Source organism: Drosophila ananassae, chromosome 2L (assembly GCF_017639315.1).
Source record: "Drosophila ananassae strain 14024-0371.13 chromosome 2L, ASM1763931v2, whole genome shotgun sequence".
In the NCBI taxonomy this organism is placed as follows: domain Eukaryota; kingdom Metazoa; phylum Arthropoda; class Insecta; order Diptera; family Drosophilidae; genus Drosophila; species Drosophila ananassae.
The window spans coordinates 23,183,106-23,207,355 of NC_057927.1; the positions used below are offsets into that span (position 1 = coordinate 23,183,106).

The 24,250-nt window shown below is 39.3% G+C and overlaps 6 protein-coding genes and 1 long non-coding RNA gene across 10 annotated transcripts; 2 read left to right on the top strand and 5 right to left on the bottom strand.

The window, feature by feature from the left end:
* Positions 1 to 374: 374 nt before the first annotated feature.
* Positions 375 to 4,203, bottom strand: LOC6498877 (ubiquitin-conjugating enzyme E2-17 kDa). The gene is made up of 3 exons (XM_001955723.4): positions 3,974 to 4,203; positions 2,093 to 2,378; positions 375 to 2,032 (listed from the first exon to the last, which is right to left on the bottom strand). The coding sequence occupies exons 1-3, from the start codon at positions 4,015 to 4,017 to the stop codon at positions 1,907 to 1,909; spliced, it is 456 nt and encodes a 151-aa protein (XP_001955759.1). The 5' UTR covers positions 4,018 to 4,203; the 3' UTR covers positions 375 to 1,906.
* Positions 4,204 to 4,610: 407 nt separating this feature from the next.
* LOC6498876 (protein takeout) lies at positions 4,611 to 6,367 on the bottom strand. The gene is made up of 3 exons (XM_001955724.3): positions 6,208 to 6,367; positions 5,547 to 5,633; positions 4,611 to 5,484 (listed from the first exon to the last, which is right to left on the bottom strand). Exons 2-3 carry the CDS (start codon positions 5,614 to 5,616, stop codon positions 4,814 to 4,816), a joined length of 741 nt encoding a protein of 246 aa, XP_001955760.1. The 5' UTR covers positions 5,617 to 5,633; positions 6,208 to 6,367; the 3' UTR covers positions 4,611 to 4,813.
* A 1,430-nt stretch (positions 6,368 to 7,797) lies between these two features.
* On the bottom strand, positions 7,798 to 11,972 carry LOC6498875 (protein takeout). The gene is made up of 7 exons (XM_001955725.4): positions 11,877 to 11,972; positions 11,403 to 11,481; positions 10,360 to 10,478; positions 10,173 to 10,294; positions 8,300 to 8,433; positions 8,087 to 8,239; positions 7,798 to 8,026 (listed from the first exon to the last, which is right to left on the bottom strand). Exons 2-7 carry the CDS (start codon positions 11,467 to 11,469, stop codon positions 7,872 to 7,874), a joined length of 750 nt encoding a protein of 249 aa, XP_001955761.1. The 5' UTR covers positions 11,470 to 11,481; positions 11,877 to 11,972; the 3' UTR covers positions 7,798 to 7,871.
* Positions 11,973 to 14,916: 2,944 nt separating this feature from the next.
* Positions 14,917 to 17,976, top strand: LOC6501686. Its single transcript, XM_001955726.4, has 4 exons — positions 14,917 to 15,232; positions 16,138 to 16,247; positions 17,252 to 17,666; positions 17,726 to 17,976. Exons 1-4 carry the CDS (start codon positions 15,169 to 15,171, stop codon positions 17,875 to 17,877), a joined length of 741 nt encoding a protein of 246 aa, XP_001955762.1. The 5' UTR covers positions 14,917 to 15,168; the 3' UTR covers positions 17,878 to 17,976.
* A 587-nt stretch (positions 17,977 to 18,563) lies between these two features.
* Positions 18,564 to 19,825, bottom strand: LOC26513765. Of its 3 annotated transcripts, XR_006508053.1 has the most exons (4): positions 19,654 to 19,671; positions 18,879 to 19,574; positions 18,753 to 18,818; positions 18,564 to 18,695 (listed from the first exon to the last, which is right to left on the bottom strand). XR_006508053.1 is itself a non-coding variant. In XM_032449463.2 (3 exons), the coding sequence occupies exons 1-3, from the start codon at positions 19,542 to 19,544 to the stop codon at positions 18,690 to 18,692; spliced, it is 738 nt and encodes a 245-aa protein (XP_032305354.1). In that variant the 5' UTR covers positions 19,545 to 19,574; the 3' UTR covers positions 18,564 to 18,689. The 3 variants fall into 3 exon arrangements, 2 of the variants coding, with proteins under 2 accessions (XP_032305354.1, XP_032305353.1); XM_032449463.2 differs by lacking the exon at positions 19,654 to 19,671; XM_032449462.2 differs by lacking the exon at positions 19,654 to 19,671 and adding an exon at positions 19,747 to 19,825 and having other exon boundaries at positions 18,690 to 18,818.
* LOC6501687 lies at positions 18,660 to 21,614 on the top strand. 2 transcript variants are annotated; one of them, XM_001955727.4, is made up of 6 exons: positions 18,660 to 18,756; positions 19,942 to 20,093; positions 20,170 to 20,259; positions 20,622 to 20,972; positions 21,042 to 21,289; positions 21,351 to 21,614. In XM_001955727.4, exons 2-6 carry the CDS (start codon positions 19,968 to 19,970, stop codon positions 21,556 to 21,558), a joined length of 1,023 nt encoding a protein of 340 aa, XP_001955763.3. In that variant the 5' UTR covers positions 18,660 to 18,756; positions 19,942 to 19,967; the 3' UTR covers positions 21,559 to 21,614. The 2 variants fall into 2 exon arrangements, with proteins under 2 accessions (XP_001955763.3, XP_032305351.1); XM_032449460.2 differs by having other exon boundaries at positions 21,354 to 21,614.
* LOC123258395 lies at positions 21,438 to 22,192 on the bottom strand. Its single transcript, XR_006508054.1, has 2 exons — positions 21,809 to 22,192; positions 21,438 to 21,738 (listed from the first exon to the last, which is right to left on the bottom strand). It is a non-coding gene; the product is annotated as an uncharacterized LOC123258395 (long non-coding RNA).
* Between the last annotated feature and the right edge of the window lie 2,058 nt (positions 22,193 to 24,250).

Genomic DNA, 24,250 nt, shown 5'->3' on the forward strand with positions numbered 1-24,250 from the left:
CATGGTGCAGTTGGGGCGCAGGTTGAGGGTCACGGGTGTATCTCAGGTGCTAGTCGCACCATCTGCCAATGTTTTTGCTGCGCATCTGTCGTCAGAGCTCCGCTTATCTGTCTTGGTCCGTACTTATCGAGTCCCGAATTAAGACACGCTTGTTGTCAAGTGGGATCTGCAGTTGCAATCATAAAAAAGTAATACAAAAAAATCCGGGTCCATAAAACTAGTAAAATTCGGTGATTTTTGGTTTAGCCTAACCTAACTTAGCCTAGCAATACCATCGATAAAATATAATAAATATTTGAACATATATCTTTGATTGAAATCTATTTCGTGGGATTTCATTAAAGGAAAAATTTTTAAAGTAAAAAGCAAAGAAATATTGTGGTATTTTCATTTATTGATATTTGAAATCTTATACTTTATTAATTATAATAATGTTAATTACAGTAAGGTAATTTGAAATTCCACATAATTGTAATTGTTGCTTAATCGTCACTTGCTCTTCCAGTTTTTATCTTTTTTGCTGAGGGTGTTTTTTGGGATTACTTCCATCTTCTGCTTGAATTGGTTCATAATTAAATAAACAATAGGCTGCTATATGATAGATTATTCGTATATAAGATTAACATGATGCTCAGAGCATCACCATCGATCGCATCTTCATTCGTCGCTTCCAACACAAAGTGCCAAAAAGTGGAGGGTTCATAGCAAAAGGAACAGCAATTCGCATTCAACAGAAAACATGATCAAGACTCGATTGTAAACGCTTAATAACTAACTAAATCAATTGCCGCAGCCAAGACACAGTGGAACCTAGAGAGTACATGTACAAAGCGTGGCAAATGGCAGTTTATGAGGTGTTCCAGCCAACTATACACTTAAGAAAGTCCCGTACTTTCTTCGATTGCGTGGGTTTCAGACCAAAACCAGAAGGGACCAAATCATGGAGCTTGAGAAAAACTGAGACTAAGGCCGCTTTGGGCAGGCTAGCAAAAAGAGAAAGAGAGCGTCACTGGACGCTACGGAGCTATACATTTAGTATTCCCAACGTGGAGAATTCTTCTCACATACCATGTTTAGATTGGTTTATATTGCTAACAACTAACATTTAATTCTCAATTTCTAGTAGTTCACAATTTGTGGCCAATAAACTTATGAATCGATCTAGGTAGCATGTGTATGTTATGTGTTTGCGGGGGAGGTTGGGTAGTTATCTTTGACACTGGGATTTCGGGCGGATCAAACATTGCCAATCAACTGTGCATTTCTGCTACGATAAAATTACTACAAATATTCGTTTTGTTTTTTGTATGTTTTTGGTATAGTTTTAAGGATAGTTGCTTTGCGCACATCTAAAATGAAACTATTTTGGGTTTTGCAATTGTTTGACGTTGATTTTATAATTTTTTTTTTTTTATTATTAATATTAATAAATTTTTTTTTTGCCGCTCCTTTACGAATTATAACATTTGAGTTGTTAGCTTATGAGAGACTTCTGACTGCCGCCTAACCTAGGGGCTACTTCTACAGTGGATTACCGCGATTCTTGCATAACTTTCGTCTCTATATCGGGGATATGGGTTCAAGGACAAGACGGAACTATAGGCCAAACAAATATAACTAAAAATTGCCCTGTGTAAGTGGGTGTGCGCTGGTTTTTTGCGAGCGGGTGAGGGTCTATATATGCTGATGTGCCGTGCCATTGGCGCTGTTACAATTTTATAGCATTACAATTATCATAAATATTTCTGTTATTATTTAATTTAAACTTCTTTATGGTATTGCATATTTTTGTTGCTGTAGTTTGCTGATGTTTTAAGCTGCATCTGCCCACGCAGCTTCTGCTACTATTGTGGCTCCCGCTTTTGCTGGTGCTGTTGCTGTTGCTGTTCCTAGAGTGGGCGCATGGCTAATCGATGAAACTCTGCTCCACGCAGGCTTTCACACGCTTCTCGTATTCACGGCGATTCTCTTTATATAGCTGGGCGGCGGTGGAGTTAGCCGGTGAGTTGGGATTGGGATCGCTCAGCAGTGACTTTGGATAGAAAACCAAAAGATTACAATATTTCTATCATCAATATGGACTATAGCATACCTGTATAGATGTAAGTATGGCTGACACATCATATGTGGGACTCCAGCGATTCTGCAATATGTCCAAGCATATGCCACCATCTGCATACACATTGGGATGAAATACTTTCGATACGAATCGAACTGTTGGCGGTTTGTTGGGATACTCTTCCGTAAATTCTATGGTTAACTTAAAGGTTCCGTCCTCAAATGGTGTATCGTGTGGACCAAAAATCACAGCATTCCATATCATAATATTATTATCTGTTGGGGCACCCGAGACACCCGTTGGTGGATCCTCCTGAAGTCTAAAAATACACAAAAAAAAAAAAAGCATAAAAATAGTAGAATTTTCTTTTAATCCATAACTCTAAACTTAATTCCAGTTTTGATATGTTACTAGGAATAACCATTTTAGGTAATTTTATTAATGACTCAAACAAAATATTATTTCATATTCGTCTGAATAACACTTATTAGTCACGGAGCTCATTGACAAAGAGTATTTCGAATTACATATAAGGTTTAAGTATGTATTTTTTAAAATAATGATAACTCTTTTTTTATATAATTTCTAATCAAAGCTTCCGTTAAAAGCGATAAGGGGGGCAACCGGCAAGTGTCGAAATTTCAAAACAAAATGTTTTAAGGAAAAATAAATTAAAATCGTACGTTATATAATAGTAATATTCATAATTAGAAACGCAGAAAGTCTTATTATTATTGACTTCATAAACTATTTAGAAAGCCTAACAAGTTTTGTTTACATCTAGCTGGCATTAAAATGGAAAGTTCTCTGGAACTGCCAATTGGCACGGTATCCGAACGGGATTATGCTGGAAATGTAGGTCAGCGCAACAAGCAGGCGGGAGCGTTCTAACCCGTTTAACCGCGCCCTTCAGCCCGCTTCAATCGATACGTGTGGGCCAAATCCAAGTGAAATCATCATCGATTAAACAACTTTGCAGAATGGGGCGGGATAGAGGGTCGTGATAACGAGCTATGGTGGTGCAAGGGTGCAGTTATTGCATTGGGGTAGGAAGTATTCATCCCGCCCACGTACATAGCCTTGGCGCAGCCTTGACATTTCGCCTCCCACTTGCACACCGCCAACTTGAAAACACAATTGCCGTGCAGCTTGCAATCTCGTGCTAGCTAGCGATCGAAAATCGCAAAATGATGAAAATTCCGAAATCCAACGAAATTCCAAATGGGGAGCTCTGTCTCTCTCGCGTGAGTCAACAAGGTTAAGTGGGGGCGAGGGTGGGAGCGAGATGGGGGCATTTGACCAGGATGCGAGCGATTCTGCAGCTGCTGGCTGTTGGCTGCTATTCTGACTCAACCAAAAACAACAAAAATTTCGCTCTCGGTCAGCCGTTTATTGTTATTGTTGTTAATGCTTCGATGTCTGCGACGCAATTCGCCACAACGGAAGACGGACGGAATTTGTTTTGTTTGCGCAGATTGAATTTTCGAATTTTCCTTTTTTCTCTTCTCTTTTGTTTTTCTTGCTTTCCTCGTCCACTAACCAAACCACATCAAAGTCAAGTGTCAAAGACAACCAGCACCATTGTTGTTGTTTTTTTTTTTTTGTTGTATATCAAAAAAAAGTAAAAAGCAGCGAAAATCAACCACTCATACACAAACACATACACCATACACCATACACACTGGCACATTTTGGCTGCGCAAACTTTTCCACTACATATAGACGTGGTCCGTATGGGGGGCTGCCTGTATATTTGCTCATATGTATTGGGCAGAGGCGGCCCCCAGGTTTCTCCAACGTTTCGAGTCCCCTTGATAGGGGGCGGAGGACGAGGCGAAGTCCCCCGATGTGTGTACTTCGAGTTTCGCCTGGCTTTTGGCCTCTATTTCGCCCCGTTTTGACTCGATTTCTCACCTTTTAAAATCTCTCATAAGACGTCTGCGTGCGGGTGTTGACATGTTTTACAACGTTACTACCACTTGTGTCGAGTGTAAATTTGAACGGCCGAGCGATGCGCAGATTTTACCAACGGAAACAGTGAAATTTTGTAATTTTATTTATAATTGAGGGCAAACTCGGCAGCAGCGTAAGAAAATGTTTCGCCAGGGATGATTCGCAGGGTAAGACATTTATCGTTATCGCTTCAAAAGCGTGGTTAACCCATCTCTATTATTTACGCCATCTATCGGAATCTAGTTGCAAATGCATAAACGTAAAAATTTATTTCATGTGTTTCGCGTATATTTTCGCGACAGAACATACTTTTTTGTTTTGCATAAAAAATATCTTAATGAAATCGTATCATTTTATTCCACAAGTCGAATGATTGTTTTCAATCGATAGTGCTATCGATGTAAAGGGCGCCACTAGAACTGGCGCAGTTTTTATACTTCGAAATTTGGGTTTTTTGCAACACTTCTAATTTTGAATTGGGGTTTGGCGGTACTCGTATACTGGTTTATTTTTAAAACTAATTTTTGCACAGTTTGAATTTCGCTTGAAATATGTGTTAAGCATCTGATTAATTTGTAAATAAAAAAAATGTATAATATTAGGTAATTGGTTAATGCAATAACATATTTCTTCTTCACGACTTTATTAAGGGTACTATGTTTTTCAGATCATCTATAATATTAGCTTATGTTGATTAAGAATTTCAAAAATTTTTAATTTAAGTTTATGAATTACTTTATGACTATTTATAACAATTGGAGTGTATCACATGCTGATTTAAAGCTGAAGTTAAAATCCGGCTTAGAGGGGGAACAACTCGCTGTAGGTGAAGTTCTCCAGAATCTTTGTCGTTATGACGCGGAATTTTTCCTCCAAAGCGCGGGCAATGGGGGCGATCACCTCATTTGTGAAGACCTCAAAGTTTTGGTTGATGGTCTCGTTGATGACATCCCCAAGAACCTTATCTCCATTGAAAAGATTCTCCAATTTCAGGCTTCCCTTGCCAGTGCGGATTTTCAAGGCGAACTCCTTCAGGTGCAGGTATTCCAAGTTGTTCACGTTCTTGATATCGTACTGGATCCTCACGTAGGCGACAAAGTTGGTAAAGTTTCCTGTGAAAGGACCACTACCCTTAAGGGGCAGCGCCAGGATATTTCCGTTGAGCTCGTATTGACCGTCACCTTGAAGATGGGGCAGGATAAGTTCGAAATCGAAGCGCTGCTTTTCCATAGAAGCTCGCAGCCTGGTGATTTCGAAGTTGGAGGCACCGAGAATATTCAGCTTCTTAGCCTGCACCGTGAGGCCGTTGGATCCATCGAGGATATTAAGATCTCCAATATAAAGGGGCTCTAGTGGAGGAAGATTCAGTTCGGCGATGCCTTTAGCCAGATAAGGGCGCAAGTTGTGGACACTAGTCTTTAGGCATTTAGCAAGCTCGGGTTCATTTCGGTGGCACACCTTAATGTAGTCAGCTAATTGGATAATACATATTTAGTAATAAATATCTATATCTCATTTATGATATTTAACTTACGCATATTGCCTGCCGAGCTGAAGCCCAGGAAGCAGATAGTTAAAGCGGCTATTATGTATGCGGACTGCATATTGATTTCGGTCAGTTCTGTAAAGATATATTTAGCTTATTAAATTACACAATTCATTACTATAATCCAAAACAGTTAAAGCCTAGTTCCATAATATCTACTGGCGTCATGGCAATATATGTCCATTAACCTCTACCACTAAGTCTAGAAAACCTCCCTAAAATGAACCACCCTCTAATTTCAACAACATCTCAAATGGGCTTTGATTATAGTCATTATTTCGCTGCGACGCAGTCTAATAAGTGGGAGGAGTCTTCGAACCGGCTGATTACGGTCATCTGTAGCCCGTTTTATTAGCAGGCATGTAATTGATTTCGATCGGGAGCTCTGTACAATTATAATTGTAAAACTTTTCGTTTTTATGAATGACCATAAAGTCAACAAACACTGTTGGAACGTGCTATTAAAATAAAAACATAAATTTAACTTTATGGGTACAAAGTTAGTCAGTAGAAGGTCCTGGTATCACTATTCCTTATTAAAATAAGGATGAAGGACTTGGGTTTTTTTTTGAACTTTCACAGTATATTTAATGTTTTTACTTTTTTCTCAAGGATACATCTCAGATCTTTTTTCACCGTATAAACTTACACAATTTAGAACTGTAGAACTTTAATTTAAATTGCAATTATTTGTTTTGGCACTGGTTTATTATATTTTTGTGTCGAAGGCTGCTCAACGTTCTCGCTGCTGTTTGAGCCGGGGTGATGCTTTAGTAACCGTCAACGGATCTTACTGAATGCAAAATTGTTGAGAACGGCGCGTTTTATAGCAAAAATGACGCTACGATTTACATGAGAGCTTGGGCCAGTCAACTGCCGGAGTCAAGCACACGAGCTAGAACTCGTAGAACACCCCCTAACCCACGAAAATCACCAGGTAAGCATGTTGGCAGCGCTTAGACAACTAGACTCAGATGCCCCCTGAAAGCGAGAAAGAGAGGGCTCCAACGACACTAAGCAGTCGCTGTTAAATAATAATAATAATAATGAAGTCTGTGGCGATTGCGTCCACACAGATGTATCTCAGTGACACCAAAGCCCACATGAAGATAGTTGGGGAAAATTACAAGTTAGCTGGGGGAAAATGCAGACTTCAGGTCATGCCGGAAGCTAACCCCATGGTAAAATTGTTCCAGTCCCCGATAATTTCCCATTATTTAAATATTGATGTTTAAACCAAAAATTAGAAGAAATATGCAAGCTATTTTATGATCATTTAACTCATACTTTGAGCAACATTAAATTTAATTTTTATCTAAAGATCTGACAAGTTCTTCCTTGTGTTAAAAGTCAAGGGTCAGATTGTTTGTCATTTGAGCAGCAAAAACAGTGGCGTAGGGGGCAGAGGCTACTGGAAATTATGGAATGGGGGCCGGGCAGATCGTTCTATTCGCTGTCGTGCCTGTCGCAATCACGCCACTCCAACATCTTTGGTGGGGGTCGTGTGTTGACAATCTGCTAACTCTGGGAGTTGTATAATATGATATGATCCGTCCGATGGCGAAAAGCTTTCCCCGCCTTGAAACGACCCGGGATCAAGGCATTTACTGGCTATGGTTCGTTGCGACGGCTGATTATGGATTTCGGAAAATTGCCAGAGTGCACGCAATTCGGATACAAAGTAAAGATTGTTTTCCAGACCTTGTCCCAGAGAGTCGTACGCTTAAATATGACCCATTCACAGTTTAGTTACCCAATCTAGTGTGGTAAGAAGATGACTAGCCTATTTAGAATCTTCTATTTATCTGTGGAATTTCCAAGTGTGTGCTTTTTCTTCTAGGAGGGAAGACTCCCTTGATAAACTTAATCAAAATGTGAATCTCACATTAGGGATTCATTGAATAGTTGTATACGATATGTAAATCTTTTTAAAACAAGTTAAATTATTTCAAATGATGCCATTATAGAAATTACGACAGCAAGCACAATAAAGCTTCTGTTTCGCTTCCAAAAAGGCATTAAAATATAAAATATCTTGGCAGGTTTTCCTATGTCCGGTTATTTATGAATTCTTTCCCACATTTTTCATTCATTCTGATGTCTAAGACCTTAAATTTGCATGCCGACCTGACGTGCATCTAATGATAACTCTGATTCCAGTTGCCTAATGCTCAAATCGGATTATATTCAACTGTATTGCTGGAGTTACGAAGCTCCCGGATTAAGTAAGACCCATAAATGATATTATTTAAATAGTTTATTTAGCTTGAACTCTTTGTAATAAATTAGGGCTTATATTAGGGCATCTACAATCTAGTTCAGGTTGATCCATTCATCCAATGGGATTTTGGCGAAAATGCGATCCATGAAGTTGCGAATAACAAGGGTGAGCTTGGTTCTCAGCGCCGGCTTCATTTCCTTGAGCAACTCCTGGGAGTTTGAGTTGATGAAGAGGTTCAGGGCAGCCTCTGCGAGATGGGAAAAGTGTATGAAATATAAAGTATATTAAAATTATTGATGGTACTTACGTATGACAGAATTGCCATTGGCGATGTTGTCCACTCCCATCTGGATTTCCTTAACGTTGAAGTCCATTTTGACGGAATCGGTGGTCAGGTAGGTGCGACCATCAGCTCCCTCATTGGCCAGTGCCTTGAAGTAGATCTTGGCCTTGACGCCCTCTGCAATACCAAGGATTATTAGTCTAGCCAGTATAGGAGATACTACACCACAATACCCACCATACTCTCCCCAGTAGTCGCCGGCACCGGAGGCCTTCACCAAGATCAGCACACCTGTAGACCTGTACTGAGCCTTGACGCGAATTCGCGGAATCTCGCACGTCAGCTGGAACTGAAGCGAGTCCAAGTCGGAGCTGCAGGTGACACAGAGATAAAGATATTAATGCGCACATCTAATGGCAATGACAGTGATAATGAGTTTTGCCTGAAACTGCCATTTCATTCATTTCAGTTGAAGATGAGCAGTCGCTTTATTATACCATGTGTTTAACATTGAAAGTCTCTTAAATCAAAGAATTGATAAAAATAAGAGAACAGTTTGAGTATAGTTGGAACTAGTTGACCTTCATTGGACATTTGGAATTATCCCACAATTATCAAGGACACTGAAAAAGGATATGTCAATGAAAAGTTCTTAAAGTTTCTTGTATCTTGTCTATACTTTCGAACATAAAATTAAGACTTTATTGAATTAAATTATATGGAATTACTTCCTTTAGACACATTCTGGCAATGTAAATGCACAAGTGAAACCGAAACCGATGGATAAAACCGGTCCAAAGACTGCTCTCCACTTCTAGAATCTAAAGGTGGCACACTTTTCTGGCTCGTTTCTTGGTCAACGATCTGTGGGCCCGTCGTTGCCACTTGTCTTGGCTTCTTTTATTTTTCGCCAATTGAGTGCCAAGTGTCTATAGTCGGTTGCCATTGGACGTTTCTGTTGTTCCAAATACCGGAAAGCTTTACTTAAAGTGTTCTTGGCTTTGGATGTTGCATAATCGTGCAGTTAAAGCCGATCTGTGGCCATCAACACCAATCGCTTCTGGGGCATGAAAATAAGGTGTCAATAAAAAACAGAAGCTTAGGCGATCATTCAAATTAATTGTTCTTGAAATTAATATTTAATATCGAATTAAAGGGAACTGAATATGATGATGTGATTCGAAGAATATCTACTTGACTAAATTTCTCGTAAAACAGTTTAATAAATTCTATTAAAAATTTCCTGAAAACCACAGTATTTTATTTATAAATTTCTTGAAAAGTCTATGACTAGCCCCATTATTAGTTCTTCAACGAAATGGGCAAACACCTAGTTGGGGGCATTACGCGCTTATATTATTATTCAATAAAAATCCCGCAAGATTGCAAATAAAACTCGGCAAACATACTCGTAAAACGTTCAGGTTAGAATGGGCGAACCATTGAAATGCAAATCGGTTATTGCTCAATCGATCGGAGCGTGTGCAAAACGTTTCGGTCGTAAATCAAAACAGTGAGCTTTGGGCCAAAGCCGAGGCTACGGCAAACCCCTTTACAACCGATCGGAAACTGAGCTCACTTAAACGATCTTCCACAATGTTGACACACCGATTGACTCACTGACTCACTAAGCAGTCAATAAAACAATGGTAAAGGTCATAGAAGTGCAGATAAATAGGGAACATGTATTGCTCTAAATGGCATTTAAATCAATAAAAAATTAATTAATTGATTAAATTAAACTTGAATGATAAACCTTATACCAAGAACTATGAGTTTAGCCATCAAAATCTTTACAGAACAGATCGATTGTTCAAGAAATCCAGGCATATGATAAAAACCTGCATTCAAAACATGAAGATTCCCTTTTTAATGGACCCTGAAAATTGAAGGATCAATGAAAAAGTAATACTGCAATGATACGCCAATTGTTCGGACAACTCGTTTCAGCCCCAAGGTAGTCCACCACTCCTAGCCCACATCCAATCATGATGTATGGACACTTTAAGTGTGAGATGCGGTTCAAAGCCAACGTGACCTAAACACTCAACGACTCAAACAATCTCAAAGGAAAGGCAAAGCGTTAAACTCGCAATTAGTTCTAACTTACCGGACATTTGTGACAGTGATGTTGCTCACACCGTAGGCCTGGATGTTCCGGAAGAGGGCACGATATCCATCGGGACCACTTCCCAGAACAATGCCGATTTCGTCGATCTGAACGGGTTCGATCTGTAAATGAGATTCATGGATATATGAAATATTTGTATTCAAAATAGATAAACTTTTGCTCTCACCTCATAAATATCCAACTCAGGCACTCCCTTTTGCAAGTAATGGACCAATTTGTTGCCACTTTCCTTCAAACATTCGTTGATCTGAGCCTCGTCCCGGGGGCACTGTTGCAGGTAGTAGGCTGGAAGAGATCACCTTAGTTTGTCAGACAATGTGTGGGACAAATACTGCATGCAATGCTCCCTAATTGTTGAGTTTTGCCTATTCATGGAGGCATTGTCTGTCAGTGCAGTAGCAAGTGCATTGCTGAATTAATCAAAGGCTCACAATAAAGTTGAAGATTCGCTCGCCGGTTAATTGCGATTGCGATTCCCAGGTGAATGCGTGAGTTGATGTGAGGTTCAAGTTCACAATTACCTGGCAGATCTCTCAACGGATAATCACTGTGAACATGTTCGGCCTGCCATATGAGTCGTATACCTGCTACCGGTGACAGGTTTATTGCCGGGTTAATTAACAAATCTGACAAAAGCGAGGATGAGGCGATAGACTTTTGATTGAGCATTGCATTTTGGCAGACTTTTATTACTCTGAAAACCTTTTCAAAGAAAGTGTATGCCTCTAAACCAAAATATTCAAATTTTTCTATAAATTCAAAAGGGTTCAAAGCACAGATATCTTGAAAACGTGCCTTTGCCAGAATTGATGATTTTCTAGTACCCATAGTGGAATTTTTTTGGAAAATAAAAGTTTAATACCCGGCTTTCTGATTAATCTTTAGTTTTGATTGCAAAAACCGAGTAAAGAACCGCAGAACTTGAACTATTAACCTACGATATGGCTTTTCTGGAAACTATTTCAGTGCCAGTTGTGACAATAGCCGACTTTCTTGTTGCCGAGGCACGTCTTTGGGGTGGCAATTAATTACTGCCAATTTAGAGGGCCACTTATCCCTCTTGGTCTGATGGGTTAGCCGTTTGGCAGTTTTGCCGGCGAACGTGTCTAAGGACTGGCTGGAAAGTGCGGGTTTCGTTTGATGTAACCCGTGGCCGAGAAAGCCATGGCCAAATCGGTCTGGCGATTATATAGTTTGATCACTACTTACGTTGCTCCTGGGCAATGGAGAGTCCCAGCATGGCGACCAGCACAATGAATCCGATTTTTCGAGACATTTTATGGTTCGTCTGCATGAAAGTACAAGTAACAAAATTATTGATTAGTGTTTCACTTTTGGCTAGTTTCGTAATTGATTAGCACGTTTTGGCCGACTCTCTTCCGTCCGTTGGTCAGTTCGTATTGATATATGCTAATTTCAGTTAGATGACGTAGCAGGTCCGTCTTTACGAGCGAAAGCGAAAACAGTTGGGAAAGAATTTTGAACTCGGAATCGAAATACAGCGCCCGGTTTCACTTTGGAGCGGAAATTCTTTCGTTTTGGAGTATGGAAGTGGGTCACTACAGCCCAGACCTCCAACCAGTTCACTGTTTGTTCTTGAATAAAGTATCGGATTGTCTTCGGTCCCCGGTCGGTCTTATGAGTACACCGTCTTCTTCTGCTGCTTTCTTCGGGTGCGCTTACTTTGCGTCCAACTTTCTCGCGACTTGGCTGAGGAATGAGCTTGCCATGCCCTGGTCCAAGCCATTTTAACCAGCAAGAAGTCGGCTCGAAAGCGCCAACGAAAATGCAGCGAAAGAGCCAGAGAAAGAAAGACGAACAAAAGACCCCTCTGCCACACCCCAGAAATCGGGGTGTACTTAGTAGACAGGTCGTCGTCGCTGCACCGAGAGCAAATTTTTGCAATTACCCATCCATATAACAGTATAAATATCATAAAATAATTGTATTTCTTCCTGTGCAATCATAAGTACGCATTGGGATGGGTCCACTGAAGGTTAAGTTTAAAGGGTCTGTGACTTGTGGACCAGCCTCCCACTGCCAAGACTGTAGCCTGGTAATAAGACAGTCTTAAATCATCCAAGCATCATTAGCGAGAGCCTACAAGCTGGGATTAGTCGCTCTGCTTATGTTCTCACCTTTTTGTGTTGCAGATTCCTTTCTAGCTCGGATCCACTTCTGGCCAAAAGGTCAAGCCCTGTCATTAGAACGCAGTGGTATAATGGGCAGTCATTATCCAGCCACACATCCAAACAAGCAAACAGACAGGGACTTCATACCATCCAGAGTGTTAACCCTAATAAATCAGAAATGTTTATTTCACGAGTTACTCACAACTCATTCATGAATTGAAGACAAGCCCTCAAAATGATATGCAATTGTCTTGGATACTTTTCATGAAACTTTATGCGCCGCTGTCGAGAATATTTTCATTTATTGGCTATTGTGCGTTTTGCATTTAAATTGTACATTTTTAAGAGGAAGTGTTGTGGGAGGCGATTCATATGATCAAGAATGAAATAAAAATTTCTATTTCATAAGTTCTTCTCAATTAAATTTTAAATTATTTATTTTTCATTGAAAGCTTAATAATGAATATACATTTTACAATTGAAGTCTTTTGAATATTAGTCCCTATGCCATTATCAATTTTTTGCACCATCACTGTTAGTCGAATGCCTGAAAGTATGCCACGAGAAATTAGCCTGCATCTTGAGTCTAAAGAGGTTTTCGAATGTAAAATAAGCGCATCGGTGTGAGTGTGTATCTGTGAGGCTGTGTATCTGGCCATTGACTCGGCTCAAGGTCAAGGTGGATGCAGTTGTGAATCCCTTTCAACATTGTTTGAGTATCCGGATGGAACAACAAATTACTGGGTCACAGGGAAGTGGATGGCTTGATTAAGTGCAAATTAAATTATGAGGTCTGAGTTAAGATTGAAAGTGGTTCTTAATCCGACTTTATGAGTTGGTGGTTGGTAGAACTTGTTTTGCCAAAAAGATTTATTTTTCTAGGAAAAGTACGTATTTTTGCCCGTTAAGCATGACACAGTGTTTGTAAATTTAATTATCCGAAAATACGTAGAAAGATTCCATTTGATTTAATAGCCAAAACTTGCATATTTTCAAATTCATTTGAGTAATTTATTATTTGGCATTAAACTTAGGTAACAACCTGTAAACTCTTGCACATTTTCCTTAGAATTAGACAAACAATGATTGCAGATATGAAACAATAAGATTTGAAATATGTTTTCCGCAACGCATTTGCCTTTATTATCAGTAGATCTTTTGTGCAGATACATATAGAAAATGAGATGTATTTAAAACCGTATTTACCCGCATTGTGCGGCAGACAGCCTTTCAACAGCCTTTAGAATCGGCGAAGAGGCTTTGGCTTTTGTATGACAAATAAGTGCTCGCCGCAGATACTTCCCCAAACTCTATTTGTTCGTGTTCAGGGCCATTGTAAACAGTTTAAGAGTTCAGTTCGTTCCGTTCACAGGGCAAAGAGTAAGTACTTTAGTTTTCCCACAATATTCTACGAAAAAGAATCTGAAAGTTCTCACCTAGACCTTTAATTAGATTTATTAATTCGGTTGTCAGGTCTTCTTGACTTTCGCTTACTCACCGTCTGCCAATTATATAATTTTATAGATACTGGTCTAGCAGGAATCTTCCCATAACTATAGATCTCTGCTCCCAACCTGTTCGATACATGAATAATTCATTCGCCACACTGCGTGAGGAAGTGATTGCAGAGATTCCAGAGAAAAAGTTAGTGTGTCTCTAAGGCAAGTATGCAGTTGTAATTGAGTGATAATAAACAAATATTTAAATCGTTTAATTAGTAATTGTGAATATGAGTCAGTAGCCACATGATTGTCGGCAATCACCTTTAAAATGCCAAGCCAACCATTACATAAATTATCTAACTCGTTTGTATTTTTTGCACCCATTACAAGAATGTAATATCTACTCTAGAGTATTCAGAAGTTCTATTCAGATGTTGTCTATTTAAGCCTGCTTCAAAAGCAAACATTGTATTATATCTTACTCTAATGGGCAATTAAGAGCCGCATACACTCACACACTTTTAATTAGAGCCGCAATGGAGGTGGCAATATTGCCGCTACCACAGGTAACGAGTTTACTTGGCCGGCTTACCTTGTGCCGTTTCCAAGAAGATACAGATTCTGTTCAGTGTATCAAGGTTGTTGACGATCATGCCCAGAATAAAAGGAAGCTGTACGAATTATACTGTTTATTGCTGCTTTTAAAGACATCTCTTAAGCTTGCTAAGATGTCACTTATAATTATAAGTCGAGATTAAAGATTGTTTTTTTCGGTGGTTAATGATTATCCTCCTTTGACCACAACTACGACTTGTAGCCAGGGCTCTTCTGTGGTCAGTTTATAGAAGGTTGGCCACGTGTGAAGATGCACTGACCGACAATTCTTGCAGTTGCAGGTTGCAGGCAGTAAACTGCATCTCAGCAGTCAGCAGGCAGGTGATTGCGAAAATAGAATTGCTTAATTATTACTTTTTATGGCACTCGAAAAATGGGCAAACAAGCCAAAATATTGCACAGAAGCCACAGAAACCAAAGAAGCCGAAGACGCCAAGAAGTCAGCTGAGCATTCGGTCAGTCAGTCACTAAGCCACTCCGACCCATCAGCTATACCCTCAGATCGGCTAAGTTGAAGTTCTCTGCCGACTTTGGCGTCGGGACTTAAGCTCCGGTTTGCATCTCGTTTTATTTTCCCCACGGGGCTTTAAAATCGCTGATCGACCGGCGGCTGGCTCGCAGTTTGCGTTCTCAGCTTCGCGTTAACGGACGTTGGACCAACTACCAAGACTCCAAAGTGCACAAATAAAATCCACAAAAATATATACCCATCCTCGTTGTGTGGTACAATCTTATAAGCTTAAAACCTTTAACTAAGCTGCTCAGTTGTGATATTAAATAGCCGCAATGCTGAGATCCGTGTGCCTTATTCTTGTGCTGCAGACCCTTTGGTTGGTTCAGGCTGAGACTCGTAAGTGTTTATAAAGTATTTTGATTAGGGCCTTATTTTTAACTTTTACCAAATAAAATATTTAAAATTTTGAGAAATGACTGACTGTCAACATCAATTTGGTGTTTCCTAGGGGTTTTCTGAAAGTAATTATACAATATGCATTATTTTCACGCCTTTGGAGTTACTTGTTATCTAATTTGTTGATATTTTCACAAATTTTATCACCTGCGATGAACTGTTGATCTCTAACGTAAACAAGCTAAAAGTTTTGGCAGCTTATCTCACCCTTAAAACTACTCTATACTAGAAAGATCGATTGTAACTTAATGAGCCAAACTAAATGAGAATTTTCAAAGCATCCAAGGTGCGGTGTTCGGTGAATACCTAATTAGCACTTTCATTAGCTTTTCACACTTTTTGTGTAGAAGGAATGCATTCACATCTTGGGGAATATGTCAAATGTCAAGTTTATCGCCACATACTTAAGTCTGACCACTTATCAAGCCGAAAAAAATATGAAACATAGTGCTAATTGCGATCGGCGACACGGTTTTGTTTGACAAATGACTGAAGCAAAACACAAAAGGGGGACAACCCCGGCTTGAAGCTCCGACGAATGTCAACAGAGATTCGCTTCCGCATCGCATCGCATCGCATCGCATGCCAAGTGCCCGAATGTAAGCCCATCAAAATGCAGACTCTGAACCAAATCCATATTTAATTAACACGATCTTGATCTGGCTGGTTGGAGGCCATTCCAAGTCCAAGCTTATTATTTTTTTTTATTTTCGAGCTCGTCTGCAGAGTCGATGAACTTTACAGGAATTAAAACTGGTAGAGTTGCGGTTTCTGTTGATCTTCAATTTTTTTTGCACTTATGAGTGATGATTAACAAATAATAAATATTTTTTATTTATTTGCAGCCGCCTATATCAAACAGTGCCGTCGAGATGACCCAAAGCTGGTGGACTGCTTTATTGGGGCCATTGAACACCTGAAGCCCTATCTGGCCGAAGGCATTCCTGCAATCCAGGTGAGTGACCTTCCCATATGGTCCATTAGTTTTCGCACCTTTCCTTTCGACTTTCTTGTCCCGTTTTCGTTGGAAACGGGTTGCAGTTGCATAAGATGCAAATCAAATGGAAGTCACTGGGACTTTCGTACTTGCATAATGGTGGTTTTCAGCGCGAAAGCTACGGAAATAGTCGAATATCCCAACAGTGGTACAAGAGTTTGGGAAATTAGATGGTGGAAAATAAATATTGTTTTAAGGGGGCAGGATTTTTCAGAGGCTGAAAAATAGCAGTTTTTTGCGATTTTTTTTTGTTATGTCTGAGTAAATATATCAATTCAATTTTTTTACACAATTAATGGCTATATTTGGAGAGTATCTAGGAATTTTTATTTTTAAGAAATAATTATAATTTATCCCGTAACGGGCAGTCGGCCGGAGTCGCTTCCAAAAATTGGTCTCTTGCTGTGCGTAAAGTCTGGCCTTACAGTGTTATCGGAAATACATAAATTGAATTGATTTACTTAAAATATCAGTTTCTTGTGCGGATGAACGAAACCATTTTGAAAAATATGCGATTTTGAATTTTTGGCGCGGATGTAAAGTCGGAGGAACCATTTTTACATAAAAACCCGCCCATTATTGCCCGTAAAAATGGTGAAATAAAATTTAAAAAAAAAAAAGCATTCGTTCATCCGCAAGTATTTATTGTATTAAAGATGTGTGCAAAATTTTATTTAGATCCGAGCATTACTTTTTGAGTTACGTTACGCACCGCCTTGAAAAAGTTGTTTTGAGAATAACGCGTCTAAAGTTTTAAAAGCAATGGAAAGTATATGGAGAGAAAGAAACTAGAAAATCGGTATCTCAGCAAGTTTTAGTTCGATCGACATGAAACTTTCACAGGATATTCCTAAGATAATGTAATTATATAAAAAATTTCTGAAAAAAAAATTTTTTTGAAGTCTCAAACCATCCTGCCCCCTTAAACTTAAACCTAAATATATCCTTTTATTCTGTTTCAGCTTCCCTCTGTGGAACCCTTCAAGATGGACACCCTGGCTCTGCAATTGACCGAAGGACCCCAGGGCTATAAGATTACCCTTAAAAATATGGAGGCCTTTGGAGCCAGCAACTTCCAGGTCAAGTCCTTGAAACTGAGCGAAGGTAGCGAGCCCTTCAAGGCCAAGATTGTGATGCCCAAGCTGAAGATTGAGGCCAAGTATACCAGTTCGGGTGTCCTTCTGATCCTGCCGGCTTCCGGGGGCGGAGACTTCCATGCCGTGTTCGAAGGAGTGAGCGCTGACCTCACCGGAAAGACATCCGTGCACGCGGCCAAGGGTGGAAACTACCTGCACATCGATGGCCTCAGTTTGGTCCTGGATGTGAAGGATGTCAAAATGAGCATTTCAGGAGCCTTCAATAACAATCGCATTCTGCGTAAGTTCCTTGTTTTGAATATTTGTGAACAAATAATAAATCTTTATTTTTTTTTGCAGTCGAGGCCACGAATCTGTTCCTGCGCGAAAACTCACAAATCGTTCTGGAGGCCATGCAGGCCCAGTTGCAGAAGAAGTTGGCCAGTGAGTTCGGCAAACTCGCCAACCAGCTCCTCAAGAACGTTCCTATCGAGCAATTCTACGTCGATTAGGCTTAGACTCCTCAGTTGCTAGTGAATAAGCCTAATTTAAGGTCTATTTAATTGTTTTCGTTAATACAAGTATTAAAGTGCTATGTGGATAAAAATTTATCGTTTTGCGTTTTGATTTCGAGAACATTTCAATGTCATAACACCACTATGGATGATGATACAGGAAAAAAAGAAATTGCTAGAGGGAAACTTCTAGAAATGAAATATTTACTTTCCCTTTAAGAAAAGTGACTGTTTTTTTATTTCTGTATAAAGTCTCTGTTGAGTCTCTGGAATAATCATGTTTTTATAGAAGTAATTTTAGGGGGGATCAATACTACTAATAGGAAAATTTATATAAATATAAATTAGGAGGACACTTGTAATAAGAAATATTCGTTTTTAAATTTACCGCCAATTGCAGCTTCATCTAGTGGCCGCCTTTGGCAAAGCGCCACCGGAATAGTGTAGAGGCGCCATCACGTGGTGGTTTTGTTTTCAACGGCACAGGGTGTCTACTCTTTTCAAAAGATTAAAATCGTTGCAATTGAAAAAGTAGGATGAAAAAAAAATTTATTTTTCCAGCAGCTTAATTTGAGAAATTTTCAACACTTTCAACAGCTTAATTTGAGAAATTTTCAACACTAAAACGAAAATCAAAATATATATATATATATATATATATGTACAGATAATATATGTATGTATATGCAGATAATAATAACCAGGGAAATTCTGTAAAATAGTTGTTGTAAGCTGGACAAGATTATGTCGAAGCTGGACAAGATTAATGTCGAAGCTGGGCAGGATTATGTGAAAGCTGGATCGGGTTTTCAGCGCTGGAAGAAATCAATTATATTAGCATTTCGAATATTATAATTCAGCTTTAAACTTACAGAGGTAAAATAAAACACGAAAGGAAGTAACTTCTCCGTGGGCAATATTTTTTCAAAAGTCTTCATCTGTTGATAAAAGAAATAAATTAAAATGTATACATATATGAATGTCGAAAAATTACTTACCAATGGAATTGAAGACGAACTTTCCACTTGCGATTTCGATCCCGACGTGTCCTTCATTTCGGACCACATTTTCCGCTGCTTCAATTGTTCCCCAATGGGGATATACAATTTTTTCCCCCCCATGCACCTCTTCCAGTGATTTCCCAAATTGGAGGACTTTTGGACATAGGGGCACCACTTGCAAGCCACTGTTTTGCAATCATTTTTGCACAACATTATGTGGTTCTCATATGCCTTCGGTTTTTGGCAAATTTTAAAACAAATTTCGCATTGATATTTTAATGTGGTCCACTCTCGACCACTGCCGTCCTTGTGCGATTCCGGCTTCCAAAAAATTGTGGGGTGGAACCTCCTTCTTTTGCGAGGAGGCGTGGCCGATAAATTAATTAAATTATCCTCCACTGCACGGGGGGGGCTCGGAAGATTCGGCAAAGGACTCATTACATTACTTAATTCTCCAAGGGGACTGGGCGACCTCCGAGGAGTTACCGCGATCCTCTCCGGCGAAACTTCTGGCCTATTTTTGGCCACTTCTTGCCTCTTTTTGGCCACTTCTTGCCTCTTTTTGGCCACTTCTGGAGCCGATGCATCCGCGGAATCCGGGGGGCGGGGCACGTTTTTTGATGACCCATTCTTAATGATTTCCTCACGAATCGTTTTTAACATTTCCTCGTTGGAAGAAATAAAGTAGAAATTCTGAAAAATGTAATTTAAAAATGTATCATACTAATGAGGAAAGCTAACTTCGGGAGCCGAAGTTGATATATGTACATACCCTTGCAGTGGCAGCTTATATTATTATATACATATATATATCGGATCGGATATATATATATATCGGAAATGTAAATTAAAATTATAAACTTACACCAATTGTCACGGATTTCGGAGAAAACATCATAAAATTTGTTGCTTCAAACGACGCTGCTGCTTGTTGCGAAACTTACCATGTGGGTGAAACTTACCACACGCGATACCGAAAATTATGTGGCAATATCATTTGCAACATTTCTCACCACTAACAACATGAATTATTTACGCGAATTGAATAATTTTCAAATAGGATTCACCCATGCATTTGATGCCTGGATGAAAAATAAAGAAGACATTCTGGAACAGGGATATTGCCTGTTCACCAGTAATTTCAAGTTATTTGCAGACTTGGCGGAGCCCTTTTTTTTTGCATTCGACGAATTCCATCTTAAAGATATGCAAGTAAGTACTTTTTGAAAAATGTTTCCTTTCTTCTTCCTACATATGTACATATTTCTTGATTATTATTTTTTTACAGAATGCCCCAAAGGAGTTGTATAAATGGAAAATATTTTCGATTGCGTTCTCCACGTTAAAAGGGGACTTGCAAATTGTATATCTAAAAGCTGTAAGTAAATAAATCTATTTTATGTTCTATACTTTTATACCCTTGCAGAGGGTATTATAATTTTGGTCAAAAGTGAGGAACGGCCGGGATCGGTCAACTATATAGCTGCCATATAACTGATTCATCGGAAATGGGATAACTTTGTTGTTTTTTTAGCTAGAAGGATGGGACTTTCTATGGATTCTTCTTAAGGCGAAACAATTCGATCTGCCGATCTGCGATTTCGTAAGGATCAGTTGGCCGACTATATAAGATCCAATATATATATCTAATAACATAAGCTTCGGCTCCGGCCGAAGTTTTATAGTTTATATACATTGTTTTATACCCTTTTTTAATAATATTAATAATGTAATTTCCAGATGACAACAGGAGTAAATCGACTTGGCTCTGCATCAATAAAAGAAGGTGTGGAAATAGTCCACAACACTCTGTTAAAAAAACCATCGTTGCACCATAAATTGGTTTGTGCAATAGCTGATAAATGTGCAGCGAATATGACGGCTATTAGCTATCTCCAGAGTATGGGTAATTACGACCTAAACCATTTTACAAATACCATGAAGAGGAATAATAACTTTGAAGAAGTATTCAATAACCTCTTCATGGTCCCAAATTTCAACAAATCGAACTTCTTGGAATTATTGGGGAAAACAAAAGATCTTGTGGAGAAAATTGTGCCAGAAGAATTGCAGCACAGATATTTTGATGAGGTAAATAGTAAAAATAATAATATATTGCAAAAATATCATATTATATATTAAAAAAATTTATAATTTCAGATTCTCAGCGTAGAATGCATGCTCAAACGACTGTTCAATGCATTCCCCCAATGGAATATGCAGCTTTTCTTCTTGAACTCGAACCGCTTTGAGCTATTGGGAGCGAAGCTGTGCAATGAATTGCACTCGGATGCGGAGGAAGGATTTTTCAAAATTAATGACCTCAAAAAACCACAGATTGCAATTAAGTTTATTGCATCTCTTACCACTGTAAAGGTCCATTTAATAAACCTTGAATTAAAGAAAAAGTAAGTATTATTTTAATATTCATTAATAAACTATTATTTAAATTTAACATTGTACTTTCAGTAGAAAATGGATACAAGAATTCAACCAGATGATGGATGAAGAAGAAGCCCCCAGACCATCCAAAAGACCCAAATGGAACACGGACACGGTGGAGGAGTTCTTTGAAACGCATTTGGCCAAGGAAGGCGGTGGTAAGAGCTCGTACAGTGTGGTAGAGGATGCCGACGACGACGAGGAGGAGGATTACTTGCGTACCAACAGGATCTGAAATAATCATTCCCTAAAATAGGTAGATTAATAAAATTCTCAAAACTCCAACTTGAAGTACTAGATGTTTTCAAAACATCTAGTAGACTACTAGATGTCTATTTTTTTCGCAACCGTCCCCTTTCGAATTTTGTTTTTTTTTTCATCTAAATATGGTGTAGACCGCCCCCGTAAGAGGAAACTAAAGGGGAGATAGAAAGTAAACGGTACGGGAAATGAAATATTTGCAAACAAATAGACACACTTATTACTTTTTCGTCCTGGGTAATACGCCGAGTTGGATGTTGGATGCTCCTGGCGCGTGTTTCGTTTACTGTTACGGAAGATGTCTTCATGTTGTCGGTTTTGTCCTTTTTATTGTTTGGTGTGAAGCTAAACGGAACTCTGGCAGCTAGTAACTCGTTCTACAAGAAGGAGTCAATGACCCACTACAAGCGCGAAATGTTCCCGGATTGCTAAGGAAAGTTCCTGGCAATGCTGGTCATCAAGAAGAGGAATTAAAGTACAAGCTCCAGTCGCCATCCATCAGTAGGCATGCCGTTTACGGAATACCTCCATTTCGGATACTCCAAAATATTTCCAAAGAAATTGCCTATTTTAAGGCTTTAAAACTTTCTGAAAATATTTTTTACCACACGCCTAAAGATATTCACTAAATATAAATGTAACCAAGTTATTTAAATTAAATTATTTATTGAACATAAAAAAGTTTTTCATTGTATGATGTTAAATAATTTTATAGACAAATAAAAAGGCTAATAAAAATAGACCGATAGAATAAATGGGATGGAAGATGGATTAAAGATAGAAAAGCACAGAAACTAATTCAAACGTGTGACATTATTATTGCATCAGATATGTACATACTATCTTGGTACTTCTCTGTTAAGGGAGACAATTCAAAGGATAGTTTCTCATATGAAGTTTCTCTCGGAAGATAAAAGTGTGCAAGTTTTGGCCACACAAGTGCAGATAACGGCTGAACCGAGCGGGTGTTTGCCAACTTTTGGGCGTTCCCGCATTCGGTAACAATTCGCTGTGTAAGTTTGTCTGTTTTCCTCCGGGCGCCAAGAAATCGGGCGACGAGAAGGAGCGGATGAATTCTAATGACATGGCTGCATCTGCTCCTGAGCATGCCGGAGGAATGGGGAGTCGGGGAAATGTGTCAGAAAGTGGCAGCAGTTGGAACTGCACATCTAAGTGAATTGTCGTGTTGACAATTCCGAACAGTGCAGACCGAGGAGCAGAGTAAAAGTTAATATGCTCATGTGTTCGGCACTCAAGTATTTAAACATTTGCCCGCTTGTAATTTGAGCCGCATACAAGTGGAGATACGCGCATCTAACCAAGCGATTGCTAAGTATCTGAGCGATGCAGAAACGTCCTGGGAGATGGCATGTTCGGCATGCGTGCGCCAATGCTCGCATCTTGTTTGTATCTTTAAGATACTTTTGCTGTTCGGGGCGCAGACCCACCGCTCCACACACTCTCGCATTTTATTTATTGTATAAACAATTTCGTGACTTTGTTGTTTATTTTTCCCTCGCATTTTGTTGCACCGCTCGTTCGACACACATAATGGATGTCTGGGGCAGCCGAAAGATACACCGACGAAAATGGAATCAGATCATATAGCATGGTTTTATTTAATTTCTAATTATCACTCCAACTTTCAGTGATATGATGGATTAATTTACTGATCAAGAAATTGAACCCATTGATCTCTACGTAGAATATCTATAATGTCAAACATTTTATTTTCTAAGCATTATAAAGGATCCTTGAAATTTTAATAGTAGGGACTATTTTTTTTTTAATTTTAAATTCGTTTCATTACCTTTTCTAAGTGCAGTAAACATTATATGAGAGATCGGGAACTGCGATTGACTCTAGAAACCCCGACCTTTTCGAATGCATCGCGGACTTTGGTAAAATGGCTGGGCAAATATGCAGGAAACTTCACTTCACTTTCCTGAGACTTTTCTGCTCGACCTGGCTATTACTAATTTATGTTTGGCACTTGGCTGTATCGCTTTTTGAAGTCTTCTCGCTGGCCGTGATGGAACCAGCCTAAAATAACACGGCACGCATCTTCGCTTTGTGTAAATACTCGGCGATGGCAGAGCAATAAGCTGAAGACCGAAGAAGTCTTCGGTGAAGATTGAACTCTGGGGGAAAGAAGAGCTCGCAAACGATGCTCGAGTGTTTTCTTTATAAACAGAAAACTTAATGATGTTGATTTAGTAGAACAGACAACCCCCGACCGTTCTCTGGCCCTCGATCGTCCCCCGACGTATTTTCATAATATGCATGGCACAATATGATTGGGTGTTTGTACTCTACGCTCAACACTTTTTCAAATTTTGCCCGGCCAAAGTAAACGTCGGAGGGGTCCCAAGCCCATGCCCATGCCCAAGCTTGGGACAGGTCTCCGCACTCTGCACATCACGATGTTCCTCGTCAGTCAACATGATTTGCAAGTTATACAAATTCATTCAGCGCCGACGACATAGCCGGCCCAAAAAACCAAGACGATGACGAGGACCACGATTCAGCTCTTCGGGTTCTGGGCCGCATGTCTGCTTCATTAACACGTCTTTAGAGCCATGCTGCTCTTCTTGGCCCCTCAAGCATACCCTGTTTTTGTTTATTTGAAGCGCTTTAGGAGGGGATGGATTTCGTAAAAAGGGGTT

Bases quoted from the DNA above. Each gene is read 5' to 3' on its own strand.
- LOC6498877 (XM_001955723.4), bottom strand. From the start codon at position 4,017: ATGTCAACACCCGCACGCAGACGTCTTATGAGAGATTTTAAAAG. The intron at 2,379-3,973 runs GTGAGAAATCGA...GTGTATTTTTAG, and splicing joins CTTATGAGAGATTTTAAAAG to ACTTCAGGAGGATCCACCAA. The intron at 2,033-2,092 runs GTATGCTATAGT...TTCTATCCAAAG, and splicing joins CCATACTTACATCTATACAG to TCACTGCTGAGCGATCCCAA.
- LOC6498876 (XM_001955724.3), bottom strand. From the start codon at position 5,616: ATGCAGTCCGCATACATAATAGCCGCTTTAACTATCTGCTTCCTGGGC. The intron at 5,485-5,546 runs GTAAGTTAAATA...TTATCCAATTAG, and splicing joins CAGCTCGGCAGGCAATATGC to CTGACTACATTAAGGTGTGC.
- LOC6498875 (XM_001955725.4), bottom strand. From the start codon at position 11,469: ATGTCTCGAAAAATCGGATTCATTGTGCTGGTCGCCATGCTGGGACTC. The intron at 10,295-10,359 runs GTGAGAGCAAAA...TCTCATTTACAG, and splicing joins CTGAGTTGGATATTTATGAG to ATCGAACCCGTTCAGATCGA. The intron at 8,434-10,172 runs GTAAGTTAGAAC...TGTCACCTGCAG, and splicing joins ATCACTGTCACAAATGTCCG to CTCCGACTTGGACTCGCTTC.
- LOC6501686 (XM_001955726.4), top strand. From the start codon at position 15,169: ATGCTGAGATCCGTGTGCCTTATTCTTGTGCTGCAGACCCTTTGGTTG. The intron at 15,233-16,137 runs GTAAGTGTTTAT...ATTTATTTGCAG, and splicing joins GTTGGTTCAGGCTGAGACTC to CCGCCTATATCAAACAGTGC. The intron at 17,667-17,725 runs GTAAGTTCCTTG...TTTTTTTTGCAG, and splicing joins CAATAACAATCGCATTCTGC to TCGAGGCCACGAATCTGTTC.
- LOC26513765 (XM_032449462.2), bottom strand. From the start codon at position 19,779: ATGATGTTTTCTCCGAAATCCGTGACAATTGGT. The intron at 19,575-19,746 runs GTAAGTTTATAA...TACATTTTTCAG, and splicing joins CGAAATCCGTGACAATTGGT to AATTTCTACTTTATTTCTTC. The intron at 18,819-18,878 runs GTAAGTAATTTT...TTTTATCAACAG, and splicing joins GTTCGTCTTCAATTCCATTG to ATGAAGACTTTTGAAAAAAT.
- LOC6501687 (XM_001955727.4), top strand. From the start codon at position 19,968: ATGAAAAATAAAGAAGACATTCTGGAACAGGGATATTGCCTGTTCACC. The intron at 20,260-20,621 runs GTAAGTAAATAA...TGTAATTTCCAG, and splicing joins AAATTGTATATCTAAAAGCT to ATGACAACAGGAGTAAATCG. The intron at 20,973-21,041 runs GTAAATAGTAAA...TTATAATTTCAG, and splicing joins AGCACAGATATTTTGATGAG to ATTCTCAGCGTAGAATGCAT.